At 45.3% G+C, this 19,128-nt stretch overlaps 1 protein-coding gene and 1 long non-coding RNA gene across 10 annotated transcripts in view; one reads left to right on the top strand and one right to left on the bottom strand.

Moving 5' to 3' along the window:
* The window catches only part of LOC124302201 (uncharacterized), a 26,807-nt gene continuing 7,679 nt past the window's right edge, over window positions 1-19,128 (top strand). Inside the window, exons 1-6 of one of the 8 annotated variants that reach the window (XM_046758087.1) lie at window positions 3,517-4,034; window positions 7,977-8,248; window positions 10,169-10,728; window positions 11,501-12,053; window positions 16,304-16,416; window positions 18,881-19,029. In XM_046758087.1, the coding sequence (XP_046614043.1) occupies window positions 18,884-19,029 (146 nt within the window). In that variant the 5' untranslated portion in view covers window positions 3,517-4,034; window positions 7,977-8,248; window positions 10,169-10,728; ... (1 more) ...; window positions 16,304-16,416; window positions 18,881-18,883. Of the gene's footprint in view, window positions 294-2,887; window positions 3,105-3,515; window positions 4,035-5,479; window positions 5,504-7,976; window positions 8,249-10,168; window positions 10,729-11,482; window positions 12,054-15,068; window positions 15,359-16,303; window positions 16,417-18,880; window positions 19,030-19,128 lie in introns of those variants that run through there. The other 7 variants (XM_046758083.1, XM_046758084.1, XM_046758086.1 and 4 more) reach the window with 7 other exon arrangements.
* On the bottom strand, window positions 326-2,893 carry LOC124302236 (uncharacterized). Of its 2 annotated transcripts, none has more exons than XR_006907655.1 (3): window positions 2,211-2,893; window positions 992-2,130; window positions 326-882 (listed from the first exon to the last, which is right to left on the bottom strand). It is a non-coding gene; the product is annotated as an uncharacterized LOC124302236 (long non-coding RNA). The 2 variants fall into 2 exon arrangements; XR_006907656.1 differs by having other exon boundaries at window positions 992-1,558; window positions 1,654-2,893.

A 19,128-nucleotide genomic window follows, 5' to 3' on the forward strand; every position in this document is an offset into this window, starting at 1 on the left:
GAGTCTGATCGGAGCCGGAGCGTGCGTTACTACCTTTCCCGTTTTCCACGTGGTCGAGGCTTTCGATTTTGCTTCGGAACGCGACAAGGTTGTCGGAAAATCGTGCCGCTCGAACCTCTCTCGGTGTCCTCTGGTTGTTGCGCCCTGCAGCTACACGTTGATACTCACAGGTGGTATCGGAACAAGGGCAACCTTTGGCCAATCGGAGGCCGCGAGGATGGCCAGTTTCAACGACCTCAAGACCGAGTGGTCCATGCTGTGCCAGGAGTGCACCGACTGTTGGACAAAGACGGGTGAGCCCATGACTATTAAGACGTTGGTTCTATCATTCTGGACGTTCGCGAACTGAAATCGAGACCGCTCTTATTCTGGACTTTCTTTCCCCCTCTCTCGCCTTCACTTTCTGCTGACTTATCATAATTATTATATCGTGGTTTGGAAGACAATTAGGAGGGGATAAAAAAAAGTATTTGAAAAAGCGTTGTGCGTTTTTATATAGGTATACGCAATTTGCGTAAATAATTTCCAATATCCATAACAGTCGGCCTCTCGATCGGATCGTACTTAGATCGGTTGTTCGGTTGAACAGGTGAAATGAGAATCGAGATTCGGCACTCGCAGCATGTTGCCGCGACGGAGAGTGATACGATATAGCTGTACAATATGAATTAGAACAGCAATCGCCGTGAGCTATATGATATTTTCGATAGAAATGTGAGAGCGGTGCGCAGATGGAACGTCGAGATTATACGCCTATAGCGGCACAAAGCTCGATGTTGTTTTGATCAGTGGTCAAGGATGGTATACACAACCGTAGGCGTATACACATTTTTTACACGGCACAGCTTGTGCGCGTGTGTGTTGCGTGCCGAAAGGTCGCCCCTGCAACGATGAAAACAGTATGATAGCATGTTGTATATTATACGTACGATACCAAACGTTCCAAAAGTGTGTAAACCGTATAATTAAGAATAAGAAGATACTACAATACCTGATGGTAAAGATGCTGGAATAATTCATATTATAGACACCGGTGCCAAATTGTCTCAACCGATTGTCGCCTCCGGCAATTTCGCTTTTCATTGCGTGCGCGGGATGGTCCTACGTTGTGTTCGAACAAACGGTTGATGTCGGCCGAGTACATGGGAAAGAGATAGACAGCGTCCTGCCCTGAATGTATAATAACGATATGTATAATGTATTCACCTACGTTATTCAACGTTGTACGAGCTCCCAACGGCGTATTTAACCGGATGGCAGAGCCGCGCCCGCGACATTCCAAATTCAATCGTTAGCCGTCCTTTCTTTCGCATTGAATCACAATTCATTCCATTGGCTCTTCCACTAGCAACGGCAACGGTTTTTCGTTCGTTACGTTTTTTTGTAATATCAGGACCAGTGCGGTATCGATGAATGGTGCGTACAAACGATCCCGACGATCGGCGGCCAAGAATCGTTGTGTCCCGCAGTTACCGAATGTAGAGAAACAAACGTTTCATACGTGTCCGAATAACTGAACAAGTAGGATGAGACAGGAAGCGCCCCTTGTCCGTTCATTCTGAAGATTTCGAAATATGGATGAACTTTGGCGTTTTACAAAATCAATGACGGATTATGGTGTGTGCAATTATTACGCCAACTCCCTTTACAGACCTCGGATAATAATAGTTTTCGATGTGAGAAAATTTCGTCGGAGACACGCGACGGGACGAATTTCCAAATATGTAATGTACGTCACTTGAGGAAAACAGTATCTGTCGTTTGTACACCAATCGTGCGTTTGCCATTTCGAAAGCCTGATGATAAATCCTCATCTCACCGAGGAGCGTATTCCACGAGTTGATAACGTTTCGAAGGCTTGTTGAGCCTTCCAATCCCCGCTGACGTACAGTAATGTGAACCGCGCCCTAAAGTAACCGATAACGCTGTCCTAAAAGGTGAACGATTCTGATTTTCATGCTGATTCTACCAGTCGCGTCTTCTTGCGGCTACAGCATGCTTTCGTTTTGCGAACGTAGTAAAAGGTACGGCCCTGTTTTCCTTTTTTTCGAGATTGCCGCAGTTTGCCAAGTCCATTTTTGTACATCTCACAAGGTGGAAGCCAACTGTTTGGTCATTGGTGTACGGTAGCTGTTACAATTATAAGGAAGTCGAGGTCAAATTGATACACGGTCGCTGCCAAACATTTCGTATACCGCCGTAGTACATACTTATATGCACATTCGTCCATAGGTATTACGATCGCCAAAGTGTCGGTGTAAGGCCGGTGAGAGGCGGTTTATGTTCAGGTTGTTGGTAGCCAAGCATGCTTCGCGATAAATGTGCCGAGAAATATTACTAAATTCGCGGCCTCCGTAGATCCCGGGAAATTAAAACTATACTCCGGCTTCACGTTCACTTGGCGTGTCTTATGGACGTTGGTCAGAGAATATGATCTTACAATTCAGTCGGTTTGAAAGAATCGTTCGATCTGCATGCATGATGGATGGAGGGTTTCTTCGATCAAGGAGTCAATATTTTGTCGTCGAGAAAATTAATTCGACTAATGGTCTGGTGGAAAATCAATAATAAAAGAAAAAAAAAAATGTGACGATATTCTCGAAAAAATCACCATTGTTATCGACTGTATCGCGACCCGGGTCGTGGGACGTGGGACCGTTATATCTACGAGTCAATTACTGATTCAGGCAACTCGGAACATGAAAAGAATGTACGCCCGAGACGGCAGGGGTAGTTCCCTGAGGGGCAATTGAACCCCAAGGCACGGTACAAGGAGCGAACGCAATGCGCAACGGGTAACTGTTCTGAGTAACAGAACGCAAAGATGCCCGTGTCACTCAAGTACTCGCATTCAAAGTTCGGGGTTGCCTCGATGAACATGCCAGGATAAAACTACGCACGCATGCACATAGGTACATGCATAAACACACTGACAAAACGTGGCGAACGCGCGACAAATCTGTCTCGCGCGCAGAGGGCGCCACCAGCAATCGAAGCGACCAAACCGAAGATCGGAGCGCTCAGCTCGAGAGATCATTCCACGATTATCACACGGCGCGACGGGTCGCTGAGCGGGACTCGGAGCAGCAGATACACCCAATCACGTAACAACAATCGTCAAGTATATGACAGTATTATGAAATTGGTGCAAATGTTTAAAAAAGTACAGGAATTTTTTATCAAAATTGCGAAACGTTCGAAACACCGTTTGCATTCTATTACGTGGACGTCGTAAACGGAATAGCTGCTCGACGTTTATTCTGCCTGATCCGGTAGCGAGCCGGCAATCTTTCGCTGCATGGTTAAAAAATTGCAACGTAATTTGCAATCCCGCGGCGTCGAGTGGCTCCCCCACGACATTGGTCGGGCATCGGCGCAGTGGATTCGTGCGGTGTGTGGTCAGCCGGCCAAGGTTGGCGTAAGCGCGAACCAATGACGCTAGAGCGGCGCAGCCGCCGCGACGTCGGCGTGTCCGAGGGGTTCGGTATTGATCGCGAATCGCGAGGTCGGGGCAGTATTGAGTCATGCGCTTTCGGTGCTCGGGGCAGAGCGACGTGCGGCCGTTGTTCCTGCACCGACGAACGTGAGCGAGCGCGTTAGTCAGCGTCGCGACGCCCGCCGTCGCCGTCGTCGTCGCCGCAGCAGTGTTTCAACGGTAGTCCGTCGTCGACGGCGTATATCGCCCGCTTCGCGCGTCCGGTGATCGGCGGCATCCTCCGCCTGCCCCGCGGGTCCGCAGCTAAGGCCGAAGCTTCCTCTTCTTCGTTCGCGCGGTAGATAGTGAAAGTGCCTGCTCGCGAGTGAAGGTGCAGCTGCGCGGCCCCTGTGGCAGGTGGGGTTGTTCGGGAGGAGGAGGAAAAAGAAGAAGGATTCGGAAGCGGATCCGAGTCGCCGGGCTCACCGGGCCGCGTATATCGATCTGCTTGTTGACGGGGAACCGCCACCAGCCACCTCAGCGATGAGCAGCGTCGTCTCGTCGATCGGCGGGGTTCGCTGCCTCACCGACGAGGAGGCCGATCACAACATGCTGCAGGGTAAATTTCTCACTTTATGCATTGACCCGCGCTTACCAAATCGCCTGCGAAGACGCCGCTCTCGAAATCGCAAAGAATTGGCCTATCGTACGTCTTTTAGAATTAGGTACACCGCGTCATTGATACCTGATCGTCGCATATCAATGCGCTCACGGCAATTAGTCAATCCTCTTGCTTTCACTCGACATATCCACGGACAGACCTTGACGCGTGCGTCTTTTGCCGATGCGCGAGGTTGATCCGGGCACAGGATGCCGGACTTGGCTCCTCGCGCGATTCGTATCGCTGTTCAAACGAGGATTGCAGGGTACAATCTGACGGATCGTCGCCTTCAGAGCTTCGGCGACGTGGGTGTTGGTGTTTCACCACGTGGAAACCGAGTTCAAGTCCACACCGCACGGTTCATGTAACGACGTGTGATACAAGACAGACACATAGTTATAACCTGATACAATGATAATTATTATACATAGGCTTCGCGTATACGGTTTAGTGACGGATCGCTTGCGTCACACGCTGCATTGAGGATCCCAAAATGAATTCAACTGTATTGCATGTATACCTACCTATATAGGTATATCCCTTTCACGAAAGAATCGAGCAACAGCAGACAAACGGACGTATCTCTAATAATTGGCAGTCGGGAATAACAGAGAAGCCTATCGATTTGTCCCAATTTTCATAATTCATGTTCATATTCCGCGGTCTTGCGTACGGTGGATGGTAGATGAACAGTCCGGCTGCGTGTGCGTGGAGTAAGCGATGCGTGGAAAACAACTATACCTATACCTATAATAACAGTGTAAGCTAGGTAGCGACGGCTTTTGACCGGGTAAGGTTTCCGGTCCGGGATTGTCAAGAGTTGCGGTTTCGGGGGTTCGAGCGCTTATGATCTGCAGGCGAAGAAAATAGTTTTCGAATAAGTTTTTGTGAAAAAGGAATCAATATGCGACGCCTTGTGATCGATCAGTTGGTCCACTGTGCGGCTGTATTGCGCGCAGTTGGATAGAATTGTGAATACCGCAGATAACGATGCTTATTCGACTGGAAGCTTCGAGCGCTCCGGATAAAACAACAAAACCTGCAAAACATTTCTGGCAAATTGGGAAATATATGCCTACGCATCAACCTATTAGCGGAGTTGATGCAAACTCGAGGAGGTTCGTATCAGCGTCAGTACAGGCAGCACCCTCCTCGACTTTCCTCGGCACCCTTATCGATCGCACCGATGCACTTGGCCAATGCCAACCAGGACGCTGTACCTCCTACCTTCGCCGTACAACTACAACAGCGGAAACAAAAGTTCCGTCATAAACATGGACCGGAAAGTTAACGGGTGCCACGAACAGGGAAGGGTGCGAATGAAACGGGGGAATCAGGGGAGTGCCTACGATCGGTTGGAGAGCAGATGACAACTGCAAGCCTCGTGCTATGCCTGGATAGCATACCTACGGAATGATTGGACAACGGTAAGCGTGCAACAACGGAATTGACGGAAGAATTCGTTGCTGCGAAAGTGTTGGAGAAAAAAAATAAATATTTTTCACTTGAACGGTTTATCAACAGCTCCGCGTTATCGGATCGACGATGAAAACGAGTGTTTCTTTCGGTTTACGTTGTATTGTACTGCATGCAAGGTGGGAAAAAAAAGTTTCGATTTTCGTTTGTCGCTATGGTTTGCGTTACAGAAGTCTGGAGATACGCGATATGTATGTATGTAACATGGGAACCCGAGCCGTTCACGGCCGTATACCGTGTAATTCCATTGTGTTTCGCATAAGTTCTTACAAGGTACGATATCCCGCACAATCCTAGATCGTCCAAGAAACAGAATGTACGCTGTGTAGGTACATCGTATGTAAGCACGTCCACACGTCTACAATATACATGGAAATATCACATGTTCTCAGACGTCGCTAGCTGACTCTTCGTCTCAGGTGTCGCAGGTGAACCTCGAGCCACTTCCCCACCGGTCTTCGCGCAGACTGAAATCTCATATTCTCCTTGCACGAAATTAGCCAGTCTGGGAGCGTCGGCGATTTTTTCTTTTTACAATTGTCGATCTGTCGATCTTGATGAAAATTGCAATTATTTTTGCGGCGAGTGCGTGCACGATGTAGGTATAGTTACACGGAAGAACTCAAGGTTCGAGACGAGACGAGATTAATTGTAAGATTAGTCGTTTCTAATTACGGCTGTCAAGTGGTTAAGCGGCTGGCCCATTATCGATCAATTAGCGTTCAGTCGGGTATGCGGTTCGCACGTCACGAGATCGGGTTTTCCTAACCTGTGCCCAAGCAGACCTCAACAATTTAGCGGAATTATGCGATTCCGTAATTCGGGGACTTCCGGTATCGATAGAGCTCAGGTACGCAGACGCGCCGTTTGCGGGGGTAAAATGATATTCTTCCGCTTGTAAATGTCTCCCATTATCATGCTCTCAATTCTTAGACAGCTAGGCCAGCATACCTATAACGTATCGCGCCGACTTGACATGAATGATTTTAATCGGCTGTGGTTTTACTTGTACGGACCGTTGCTCCGGCGGTCAGAAAGCGTGGAACGATCAATGTACACAATAATATATATCGTTTGTTCAAACCGTTCCGATGTTCAACTTCGCGACGCCGCGACGTTCTTTTCAATCTAAGCAGATACGATATAAATCGAGTTCAAACTTTTGGAATCGAGTTGAGCCCTTCGTACAATTGTAGTAGAATACGCGGTTATAGCGTTTACGTGACATAACGTTGAAATAATTTTAAAACGTCGGAGTGTACGAATGACGTTCTCTTTGCCAATTTGTTTTTTTCCGCTGCAGACGGATCCGAAGATGTAACATCGATTATCGCTTGACCGGTCAGGGTAAATTCTCTTAATAATATAAAATTGTTTTTCCAAACTGCGTGTAAGTATAATATGTATATGGAGTAAAAGTGTCTCCTTATTCTGACAATGAGACGCAAGTATATTCACACCCATTATGCAAATAATATGCATTTTTGCCCTTCGGAGAAACGCGCATATCTCCTCATACCTCGTACACATCGTATAGATACATCGTATACATCGTATACACCGTATACCGACTCAATGAGAATCGTGGGATTCCCGTGCTCTTCCATGTACAAAATAAATAGCCCGAAGTGCACGAACAGCGCAAACAGCGCAAACGACATGATTATAATTGGTAGATACGCGAGCGGAGCGCACGCCACATGCCGTATGATTTGATCTAAATTCATTAACTTTCTTAAATGAATGGAGGTGCGGTGACCTACGATGGTCGAGAGAATGGACACCCGCGCGTTGAGTTGGCGAAGAGTAGAGAAAAAAAAGAAGAGTAAAGAAAATAAATAAGAGTGAAAGAATATAAAAAATTTCTCCTAGATAGGATAGTAAATTCAGCCACGTAATAATAAAAACTTGTCGACGGTTCTATAATGCGTGTGTGTATGGTATGTGTACACTGTATGCGACGGCTTGGATGCGTGGAGGAAGAGGTCGTTATACCCGCAAATTGGCATAAATTGAAAAAAAATTTACATTTATTTCCGTAGCTTACGAAGGAACTACGGCGATGTTCAAAACGGCGGATTGAATTAGTTGTGAAAAAGTTTGAATGTTAACGGAGAATCAACGCTGTACAGAGATAATATATTTACCTATATACTTGCGTATATATTGAAAAGTTCAACTCAGGGTACGTTTTTTACACGAGAAGACTTTATTTCATCTGTCATAAGGATCGTGGAGAGGCTGTCCTTCGTCATCGCCGCTTTTGACTGCTCAATTAAAAATTCTGCATTTGTTTGCGAGGCGCATTCAACGTTAACGTAACGAAACGTCGTGGAAAAAACAATTATTGTACAATTTCCGAACGATCTTCAAGGAGTTGACTTGTCAAAATATGAAGACGTTTTCTTTGTTGTTATTTACTAGCTGAATTTCCGAAAATCCTGAGGGTCCGAGTATCGATTCTTCCTGAACAAGCATCGTTAAAGAAACGTTACCAACTTCAACCTCTTTACTCTGCAATGATTTACGGATGAATGCTGGCCGCGAAAAGTAAGATTGAACAGTCTCGGTCAATACTCTTCGTGGTTTCATTGTAATCGGGACAGTACGCCGCGCCGATCAGAGGAGATCCTGTCCAACCGCTTCCTCAACTGGAGCTCGGAGTTGTTCGCTTTTTAGTTCATCTGCCTATTATTGTACGTACGATGCCTTCTATACAATCTATACAGTTATTATCATAATATCCCCCGACGATAATTTCCTTATAATTTCACATCGTGCGCCTGCAGCGTTTGTGCGGACCGGAGGTGGTTAGTTCGATATTCCGTGCTTCTTCTTTGCGCGGACGCGTGCAGTTGCAATTTCATATTATCCCACTTACCTTACACACTATAGAGTATCACAAAGACGAGAGGACGAGATATTGTTTGTTTGCCATTCGTTCCCTTTGAATTTTCCTTGAATTGAAGAAGCACCGACGCGGGAAACCGCGTAGGTAAATTCAGCTCTAGAATTCATCGAATGTTGAGATAACGTAGAAAACGTGCAAATCCAGTTGTCTAAATCGTGCGGTAAATTATACGAGATATTGAAATCCTGAAGAGACTTGAAGCTCATTGAGAGTACGTTTTGAAATTTTCTGACTTTGACTGAAACGCTGAAATCACTTGGCATAGCTTTTACTGAAAGAAACGATCGTCGAACGGCGGGAAACAGGTTCGTTTGACAATACCGTATCCGTATACTTGCCTGGGGGTATAAAATATGCCTTATACTCTATAAAGACAACAAGATAGAGCACGGCAGGTGGCTTGCCCCGCCAATAACATACCGCCCCGGGAGAACACGCAAGGAACCACGGCCCCATCCGGCCGGGCCGGGAGGTCCGCGTTTCACTTTCCCGTACGGCCACTTCTTCTTTCGACAGTAGTAGGGAGGGCCCTCAATTTTTGCCATCGTGTATAACGCTCATTCATCCCGCTCGCTCGCGACCGAATCAGGAGTCTATAAGGAGGTGTCCATTAATTACGCGAGGTATTTTTTTTTTTTATTTTCAATTTGGACCCCCGTCCTCCCCCGTCGTGAAATTCTGTAAGACGTGGTGGGACTTACCCTATAATTGTTTGCTTCGTACCAATGAACACCTAATATTTAATGTTTCCTATGCCCGGGTTTGATTTTGTAATACAAAATGTTTGCTGTTATTATAATGTAAATTCTCTTAATTAAAAAGTTGACGTGAGATTTTCATTGATCCGCGCTCCCTGTAAATGATATTTGGTGAGATTTTGCGGGACGCCCCCCCACCCCCATTTGGGGCTCGCGTTATTAATGAACGCTCCCCTCAAGCAGCGCGTCTAATAACACATTAGAAACACAAACGCCGTCCGTTACAACCGCTCAACGTTTGCACGTCAAGATGGCTGGGAATTGCTGGCTGCTGGTGCCACATTCGCAACCTTTCAACTTCTATTCCGTCTGCTTGTACCAGCATGCGCTCTATACATCATATTGTACACACCGCGTCCAACGAAGCCACCTGTGCCAACTTGCGGCGTTTCTATTTCCGCCGGATGCGCAAGGCCATTGTTTTTTCATCGTGGGGCATACGCAAGTCATGAATATCGGATCAAATTTTTTTCACTCGCATCAGGCAGGCGAGCGGAATTGATTGGTTAAACGTTTGCTGAAATCAACGAAGTCACATTATAATATTTGAGAGATTGTTTTTCCTTGCTATCCAAGGTCAATGATAAAAAAACATCCGTAGGTGTAAATCATTTTTTATGATTCGCCTTGGATGTCGAGAAAAAATCTCTCATTACGAATCGATCAGGCTGATTAACTAGTCTAACGTTATAATATTTGCATCGAATGAACCGCCAGGTTTCAGTCACAGGGGGGAAAATTTTCCAAGGTTTCTACAGCCTCGTTGCGGGTTTGTCGGATTGACGAGCAGTTTGAAAAAAAAATTCATTAACTAAGCGCATGCAACACAGCTTTAGCTATGTGGTGTGGGTGCGTGTTTACTGGCGTGTGTAAATTACGCAGAGGCTGCAGCGGCGAAACGATGTGAACCGTGACTTGGGTCAAGAGATCGAATTTCTTCCCCGCAGAGAAAGCAGCAGCCCCCGCCTGCTCTCGCGGCGTGTCCGGCTGCGGTGGTTCCTCCTGGCTTCGCCGCGAAGGAAGATACGACGGTAAAGACAGATCATCGACGCTCGGCGAGAGGCGGTGGTGGTAGGTAGTAGTAGGTAGCTTCCTTCGCGGTATCATCGGGCATCGCGTCGAGCGTGATGGAAATTGTCGCGTTCAAGTAACCGTGTAATGCACCCGATGGACGTCGGTGTACAGATTGTATAACTGTGTCGGCGGTATTTGCACGCCGCAGCCGTAAGCTGCTCGATCCCACTCGGATCCGATCAACGCGGAAGCGAATTAAGAGGAAATCGATGCCACAGTCATCGACGCATCACGCCGCGGGAAACGACGCTTCCGGCATATCGCGCGAAACAACGCGCAACAACGTTTTTTTCGCTCTTCTTCCCTGCGCCGATCGGGGAAACAACGCTGAAGGGTTGATAATTGAATTTAGGAAGTTCGAAGATGCGGACTGCGTCGACGGCAATGTGAAAATTCTGATTCACGATCGGGGCTCTTGTGTAAGGAGTGTAAGGTGAGCGTACCAGTTATTGACCCTGTCGCAATTTTTAACCTTTTTCGATTGTATCTGTTTGATCTTTGGTTCTAAAATTACGTAAAAATGAACATGAATGTTCAGTGTCCGACTCTCTGACAATTGGTTTTAGTCGCCGACAAATTCACTATTTGTCCCGTCAGTTTATAATTTTGGAAAATAAAAGGGTCAATAATTAGGACCTAAGCATGTCAATAACCTTAGTAGTTACTGGAACATTCTAGTGAAATGCGTCTCGAAGGTACAACAAAAAAGTGGGGGTAAAAATGTGGTAAGATTAAAAAATAAAAGAATCTTGATATAGAATTTTAAAAATCGCGACAATTTTTCTTACGATATTTTCAAATATAGAAATCCGTAATATAGGAAAGTATAGAAAAGCTTGGAAAAATTTCGGACAATTCCATGTCTTCGCTCACTGTACATATTCTCATTCTTCCAATTCTATATTTTGGCTTTGTATACTTTTGGCCCTAGTAAATTTCAATTTTTCTATATTTCAACTTTATGCATTTTCAAATGTTACAGGTATTATTATTGGCACTGGCCCCTTTGAATTTGTAAATGTACAAAAGCCGATTAAGGAATGGTATTACTTTATATTTCGTTTCAATTCTCCTATCATTTCACGAATATTTCCGAACCAAATCAAGATATTTTACTAGACAATTCTTAACTATGACTAAAAATATATACAACCGTTCCTGTGTACACGTTCAGTATACATATTTACAACAAACATTTTTAACAGTGCGCACACGGGATTCGAGAATTTCCCCATTTCCACACAGGGCCGACACTCTTAGCCGGACTCTAAATTGTAGTTACAATCTGACAATGAGAGAAATATCGGTGCTTAGGGCAGATGCGCCCGGCGAGGCACCAAAGCCAAATTTCCAAGACTTGTAGCAATATTACTCAAATTGCACCCTTGACGAGGATAATCCGACCCATCGACAGCTTACACCTAATTTACCGAAGCTCCTACCATTTGGACAGACTCACGTATACAGGGTGTTAATGTTACCTCTGGACTGTTGTCTACGGCTGATTGAGAATAAAACGTGTTGGGTGATCACATCTGATTTATTTCACTACGAACAAGCGCGCGATACATTCAATCAAAAAAGCGGTAATCCCTTTTTAATCCAACGGGACATCAGGTACGTGGATCACCCTGGTGCATGCACGCTGCAGACGTAAGTGCATCGTTCAGCTACTCGTACAACTGACGTTTCCGCCTTTCGATTGACCACGGCGTCGACTTCCTCGATTCATCCAATTTGTATAACGCGTCGCTGAAGGTAGGTTAAATTGCTTATCACCGCTGTTAGGTATTTGTGAGTGTTCACTGTCCAGGCATATGTACTTAACCCGAGCGATTCGGTTTACGATTTTTCTGTATTTTTTTATCGTGAATTTCTTTACACCCACCTAAGTAACCGAGGAATTATCGCAGATTTCGTAAAGATTCAGGTCACGGAATTATAGGTGCAGCGTACTTATACTTCAAGGCGCGCACGGAATAATACGGTATTTTATTTCAGAAAACTTGATTGGGTTTACTCGCATTACGCGTGCTGAAAAAGCCTGGCCGCTATTATAAGTCAAGTTGAATCAAGTAGTGAATTACGAAAGTATACGTACATGTATACCCAGCGCGTCGAATCACGTTCATAATGAGCATTAAACAGTTCTCAAGGTAGTTTGAGTCTCACGCTGCTGGTATGTACGATAATGCATATTCTTCTTCTCATTTCGCTCAAAGCCGGAAATCGTTAATACACGCTCGAAGCGAGTCGAAGTCAACGGGCCTTATAACGTTGTATCGGGATCATATCGCCGTATTATACGCTCGACGTTTTACAGCGCGGGTAAAAAAGTGTGGTGATAATTACCGAACGAGTGGTTATTAAGAAATCTACCGCGATAAACAAACCGAGCGACGAATGAAAATGGACGTGGAAGTTGAAGTGGAAGTGAAAAGGTATTCGTTCGTCTTATTCGCACAATGCCATCGAGAAATGCGCACGCCGCCGCGGCTTCTCCTAGCTGGAGCCTAGCCGAGACAATAGATGAGAATCCAGACGGGCTGCAAATATCTAATTTTCATATTTCTATTGTTTGTACAACCGCAAAATTCCTCACGTCAAATCAAATCATACCTGTCGCAGCTCGCGAGTCATTTGTACGATGCTGCATGTTACAGCAGGGCGGTGCTTACTCAGGGTGTTGTCGAATGTTTTTCCGCCCCACCACCAAATCAACTTCAAATAATTCATAACAATTTATTAATTTTTTTCAGATTCTTACCTCAACTCTCAAGATAGTTTTATAATAAAATACATACTGAAAAAACATAGTTTTTCCCATGTTATTTCCGTAAGAAACTTTGATCACAATGCGGACTATCTTATTGTTCGAGTCGAGGTGAAAATCTGAAAAAATCCGTCAAAACCCTGAATAAGAATAACCCTAATGTTACAACGACGAGCAACACGACCCATGCAGGACGAACTTGCAATTTGCACCGTATCTCTTATGAGCTTGTTATTCCAGGAGAATGCAAATTATTCGTGTAGATATCTATAACCGTTGGTTAAAAATCTCGATGCAAAGAAACCCAACTGCACGATTCTTTCTCGCTCGTGATGTATGGTCACAGAGGCCGCGGACGCGAGTTATAAACTTGTGCAGCATGTCGTGCATCCTGGTATCGACAGTCTGCGTATCCGCACGTGCTGATAGAAAGTGATTTCGCGAACTCTGAGTAAATCTTGAGATGGTTTTCAGCTGCAGGGGTGCGACGGGTAGGCATAATAAACGAACGGATCGGCACAAGTAGGTATTTAGCCGTAGAGCCGTGTGAGGAGAAGAAAGCTGCCGCACTATCGGGTCAGCTAGTTAGCCGCGACAACTTTGCGTACATTTAATTGCAAAAATAATTGGCTGCCACTGTGGCTCGCTCGTCGCTGATCGACTTACGACTTCCTTATACAGCCGAGCACGCACTGATCGTTCGTATATACATACGTTTTCCTAGCATCATTTCCACGCTGCTGGAAGTGTGAGATAATTGATTTTTGCACAAGTCGATATTTCTTTGCTGCGGCTTAGATTATGTATTTCATCCCTACGGGTGAGGAAGCGTCAGCTGAATCTTGCGTAATTTGTCATTAATAGAATGTAATATATGCAGGATTGGTTAACTCTGCGACTCGAGACGTTGCCGGTCTTAAAGATTTATGCATATATGTATATATATATACCTAGTAAATCACGCATTGAGTCGAGTTTTTACCGTAGAGCGATGTAAGATGAATAATTTTTTTCACCAATTCGCGCCTGCTTCATTATGTTATTGTGAGATGAAATAACGCGCAAAAGAATCGGATCGTTTCCTACGGCCACACTCGACATCCGACATTTAACTTCCATCGTGCAATATTACCAGAAGTTTATAACCATCGATATTTCACGTTGCTCTCCGATCGCTGTATCGCCGCCCGGCTCTGACTTGTAACTTGTGATTACCTGCAGGAAGAGCGCGCGCGCGATTGGAATTACGTGCGGCTATACGTATACGGCTAACGGAGTTGCATAATTTTGCGTTACAGGCACGAATCGACACATGCACTCGCCTCTGCCTCTGTGCGTACACTAGAACTTTGAGGCTTAAACAAGGCCATAGCTCGGAATTAAAATATCCCCCACCCTTGCCATTTCGACAAGTCCTGGGGCACGAACGATAGAAGAAAAATTCAAAGTTCATCGTTCGCGAAAAACTGGCATAGAAAACGTTGGCATTTTATTCGCAAACTTCTAGACTTTGTATATACTCGACCAAACCGATCGAGCCTTGTGTTCGTATTTACGTTACGAACTGCACGTGCAGCTTATATATTTCTACGTCTCGAGTATTACGTCGGAAAATTCCAAATCCCTGACCTATACAGTTAATTTCGTAGATGGGCGGTAATTGGAGGGACACTTGGGATAGTTAAACGCATCCGCGATTTAAGGGCCTGAGGCGAACAAATGCGTGCGAAACTACCTGAGTAGGTACGCTGGAGGTTTGCATGAACCGAGGGAAAGGAGCTCGGTACCCACCGTCCTTCCAACTGGGCCAGCATGGCACCTTTCTGCCTACCTGAGCTGCTGCTGATCGTTCCAGAGATTGAGAGAGAGAGAGAGAGAGAGAGAGAGAGAGAGAGAGAGAGAGAGAGAGAGAGAGAGAAAGGGATTTTGGAGAGGGAAATTGTTGGCGTACCGGGTTCGGAGTCCGAGGATCTCTGGCAGTGGTGCGGCGATAACCGTACGATCTGTTCGCGCGAGTTTGTGCCCACTTTATTTTCCGGGGTGGTGTAGTGCGTGCTTTGCAACGAACCCTGCGACCAGTGGCCCTGATAATATTTGTTTCGGGGTCATCGCCGAGGTGAGGAAGTAAACCACGGTCAAAGAATCGCACCCCGAGACTTCTCGAGGAATTTATTCACCATGGGAACCAGAAGCATGGAGGTCGTTTGGGACTCCCCGGCTCAGATCAACAACAATCCAATTGATCGATGGGATTATGCGATTGAACTGGCCTGCTTACAAGGCCCAGATGGTACGGAATGCTCGATTTTTGCACGTACCGACGATGAGCGATTTTCCGATTCTGTGCGTGTGAATTCGGTTTGTCTGGCCACGGTCAGGTTCGGCTGTGCGCGAACTTTAAAAAGAGGAGATACGTAAACAATAAACCTGCAGAGCGTTGATTCGACCGTTAATAAACTAATAATAATACTAATAAAATAATAAATCCGGCTCATCCTCAACTTCCACGAAAATGTTGATTTTGCCAAGTTGCAAGCATTTTGCTTTGTAGCCGAATCCTTCAATATCCGTCGGCTTGTGCTTGTTGAATAATACGTATACATACATGGCGGTCGAGCGTGGGACTCATTGTCATTGAATTTAAAATTATTGGAAATTTAATGGACTAGATGTAGCTTTGCTAATTCAAAGTGTTGGTTCAGCTGCGTTACAGCAGAGCAAATGCGATGGCCTGTGCGTATCGCGACCTTCGTAAAAATGTATAAAATTCTGCGGAGGTCAACGAAAGATGAAGACAAACGTCTCTCCTTGTCTCTCCCTGGATATTTTGCATTGAGCAGCGCACACCACCGTCTTTTGTTTATAATTTTAATATCCGCTGAATCGGACGTCGATAAGAAATACCGTTTATAGAACCTGAGGTTTAACGGAGACGCGAGATGCGAGAAACGCCCGAGGAGGAAACAAGCGATAACGGCCATATCGTGGCTAATTCTCTCTCGTGTTATGTTTCGCGGTCGCGAAAAACGTACATCTAAATCTAATATATAAGTATTGTACGTACATACGTGTGTGCGTGTGTTCCATAAGCTGTGATGACGTGACCGAGCACGATTCGCAATTTCTTATACAATTAGCAAGTCGGCGGTTGAAGAAGCACACGAGGCATACGTCACTGAACTCGCATTCGAACAAAAAATTTCCGAACGGTCGTTAAGTATGTTATACGTTGCAGATCTCCAGCTGGCCGCCGAACTCGGGAAGACCTTACTCGAGCGCAACAAGGAGCTAGAGAATCATCTTAAGCAGCAGCAGAACACGATCGACGAGCAGGCGCAGGAGATTGAGGTGAGAAAATTGCTAATTATGTATGTGACATTAGTTTTTCCCCGTGAAAATCCGCCCAGCGCTAGATGGCAAAACACCAGGCCCGAGTCAAACACGTTGCGTGGAATGCGGCGGCAGCCTGCCTGAGTCTCCATCGGGGCATGGTATGGCCCATGGCCCATGCGACGACACGGCCGAGCGAGGACCGGTTTTATTCTTTCGAGACACGCGTGCAGTACGTACGTACAGCGTGTAAAATCACGACGGTATGCCTTATGGTCAAGGCGCGCCCTGGGCCCCCTGGGCCCAAAGCGACACGCGTGCGCGGCGCCTCGTCTGCTCGCCCGCATACTCCGATCAGTTGTGGAATTTTTGAATTTTTTTTATGAAATAAACAGAAACTTTACATTCACGGCTGGAAGTTATGCAAACATCCTCGCGTGTTCTTTTCTCGCATTCTCTAATGTTCACAAGATGTTGTTTCTCCTACTACTCGCGGAAGGCCTGGCCGCGGGTGCAATCTAACGGTTCTCTCCTACTATTTCTCCATACTCTCAGAGTAATGGGGCCTGATTTTGCACCTTACTTGTCATCCTTTCCGATCGTTACGCAACTTCGACTATCCTGATCTTCCGCGAGACGTTATATTGAATAGCTGCTGTTTTCTTTTTAATTATTATCTCGCTTCTTCGCGTAATTCGTATGTTGTGGGGGAAAAAAAAAAAAAAAAAAAACTAGCCGTTGCTGTTCAAAATTCAACAATTATATGCCGTGCCTATTATTATTCATTGCACGGTAGTCCGAGGACAAGCTGTGAGGTGTGTAATTTATTCGATAACGTTTTTACGAAACAAAACGGAGACGGCGGTACACATGGCGTATCTTTCTTCATTCTTGTATTTTTTCCGTTCCGTCGGCTGACTGGTTTTCGAACGAGGTAGTAGGTACGTTGCGCGACTTTCACTGTAAAAACATCCAAACAATCATTCACAGTGTACGGTACGATGTCTAATTAGCGGCATATGCTCGCACGGTCTGCCGGGCCAACATTCGTCACTCGTACGTCTGTAAAAAACATGAATCTTGTTATACACCATGTAACCGTAGCACCCAATTCCATACGTAAACGCAGTGCATTTCGTACATGATCTATTCACTGCTCTGGCATTGACGCCGAATGAATGAATGAATGTCGTTCTTAACAGAGTGCTCGAAAACCTCCTTAAACATTTCTGTAAACGGGCCGATAACCAAGTTTTGGAACGACGAAGTGGGAGTTAGTAACGTTGTCGTAACGACACATTGAGAAAAAAATCACTGTTTTCTTATTTTTACAATGATTTTCAAGGAACTGAGATTGCAAAATATGAGTATTTTTTGTTTTATTACTTACCGAATTTCAAATGGTTCCGAAATCGTGGATATAACTGTTTTCCCTCAGCACGGGTCGGTACGATATCGTTACTAACTTCAACATGATGTTTGGGAAGCTCTTGACACCCACCGCCACGGGTTTGCCAGTTCTGTTTTCTTCGGAGGATTCCTGGTTACAAATAAATTTCCGCGCTCATTTTTAAACACCACCTCATACATTACAGATTGTATTATACTCGTGCCAGGCATAAGGTATTGCTTTCTATATGCAAATTGACGTGTAAGATCTGTTGTATCTTTGAGCCAAGAATGCTGCAAGGTTTCCGTTATAAAATTAGACCTGTGTGCATTATACATTTTTTATACAGCACCCCTTGCGTAACATCAATATATCCGTATAAAGTGTACGCTAACATTTATCTAAAAAACATCCCAAGGCTTCTCGTCATTCTTACCGTGCCCGAATAGATCGAAACACGATACCAACTGGGCGAATATGTCTCACAATAATACATAATAGAATTTTGGTAAAGTGCTAAATGGATATCGATACCTCGTTCAATTTAAGCGAGTGACGATTCACCGATGCGTGGTTCACCGACACGAGTCGGAAATTATCGCAATTCGATACCCATCTCGTCTCGCGATTGTGGTTCTCGATGAACTTGACAACATCGTTCAAGGCCTTGGATCGATTGTTTGCCTACCGGCCGGAACTCGCAACATTTCTCTTCTCGTTGCAATTTTTTTTTTCTTTTTTTTTTTTTGCCCGTTCCTCATTCCTCTCTTACCCGCAGGTTCGCGGTAGCTAAAGTCTAAATTCGGCCCGTGTGCGGAAATTTGTAAAATTCTTTAGCCGGCGGGTTTATCCTGCAGTTTTTTCGCAACTCCTTATTGCATCAGCTATATTCTCAGCCGTTTTAACGCCACGGTGCACGATTGACATTTTACACGAGGTTACAACGGGTGACTGCGAATTTCCGTAGAACAAAATTATTCTTACAGCACGCTATTGTGCCAATGCAATCGAGAATGCAATTTTTTTTCGCGTAAGCCTGCAGGTGAAACGAGTCGGGAATGTAAAAGTAAACGGTTATCTCTCTGTCCGCAGTACATGAAAAAGCAAACTGCGGCTTTGAGGGAGGTAAACGATTCTCGATTGAGGGTCTACGAGCAGCTGGAAGTAAGCATACAGGATTTGGAGCGGGCAAACCATCGCCTGGCCCTCGAAAATTCCACGGATAAGAAACAAATCAAGAGGTAAAAACTTTATTACATTGGCTTCTTCGCGATTAACTCATTTTCCCCCTATTCGGCATTTTTCGACTGAGTTTTATGCGAATTTTTCCCCAACTCCGT

This window comes from Neodiprion virginianus, chromosome 4 (genome assembly GCF_021901495.1).
Source record: "Neodiprion virginianus isolate iyNeoVirg1 chromosome 4, iyNeoVirg1.1, whole genome shotgun sequence".
Lineage (NCBI taxonomy): Eukaryota > Metazoa > Arthropoda > Insecta > Hymenoptera > Diprionidae > Neodiprion > Neodiprion virginianus.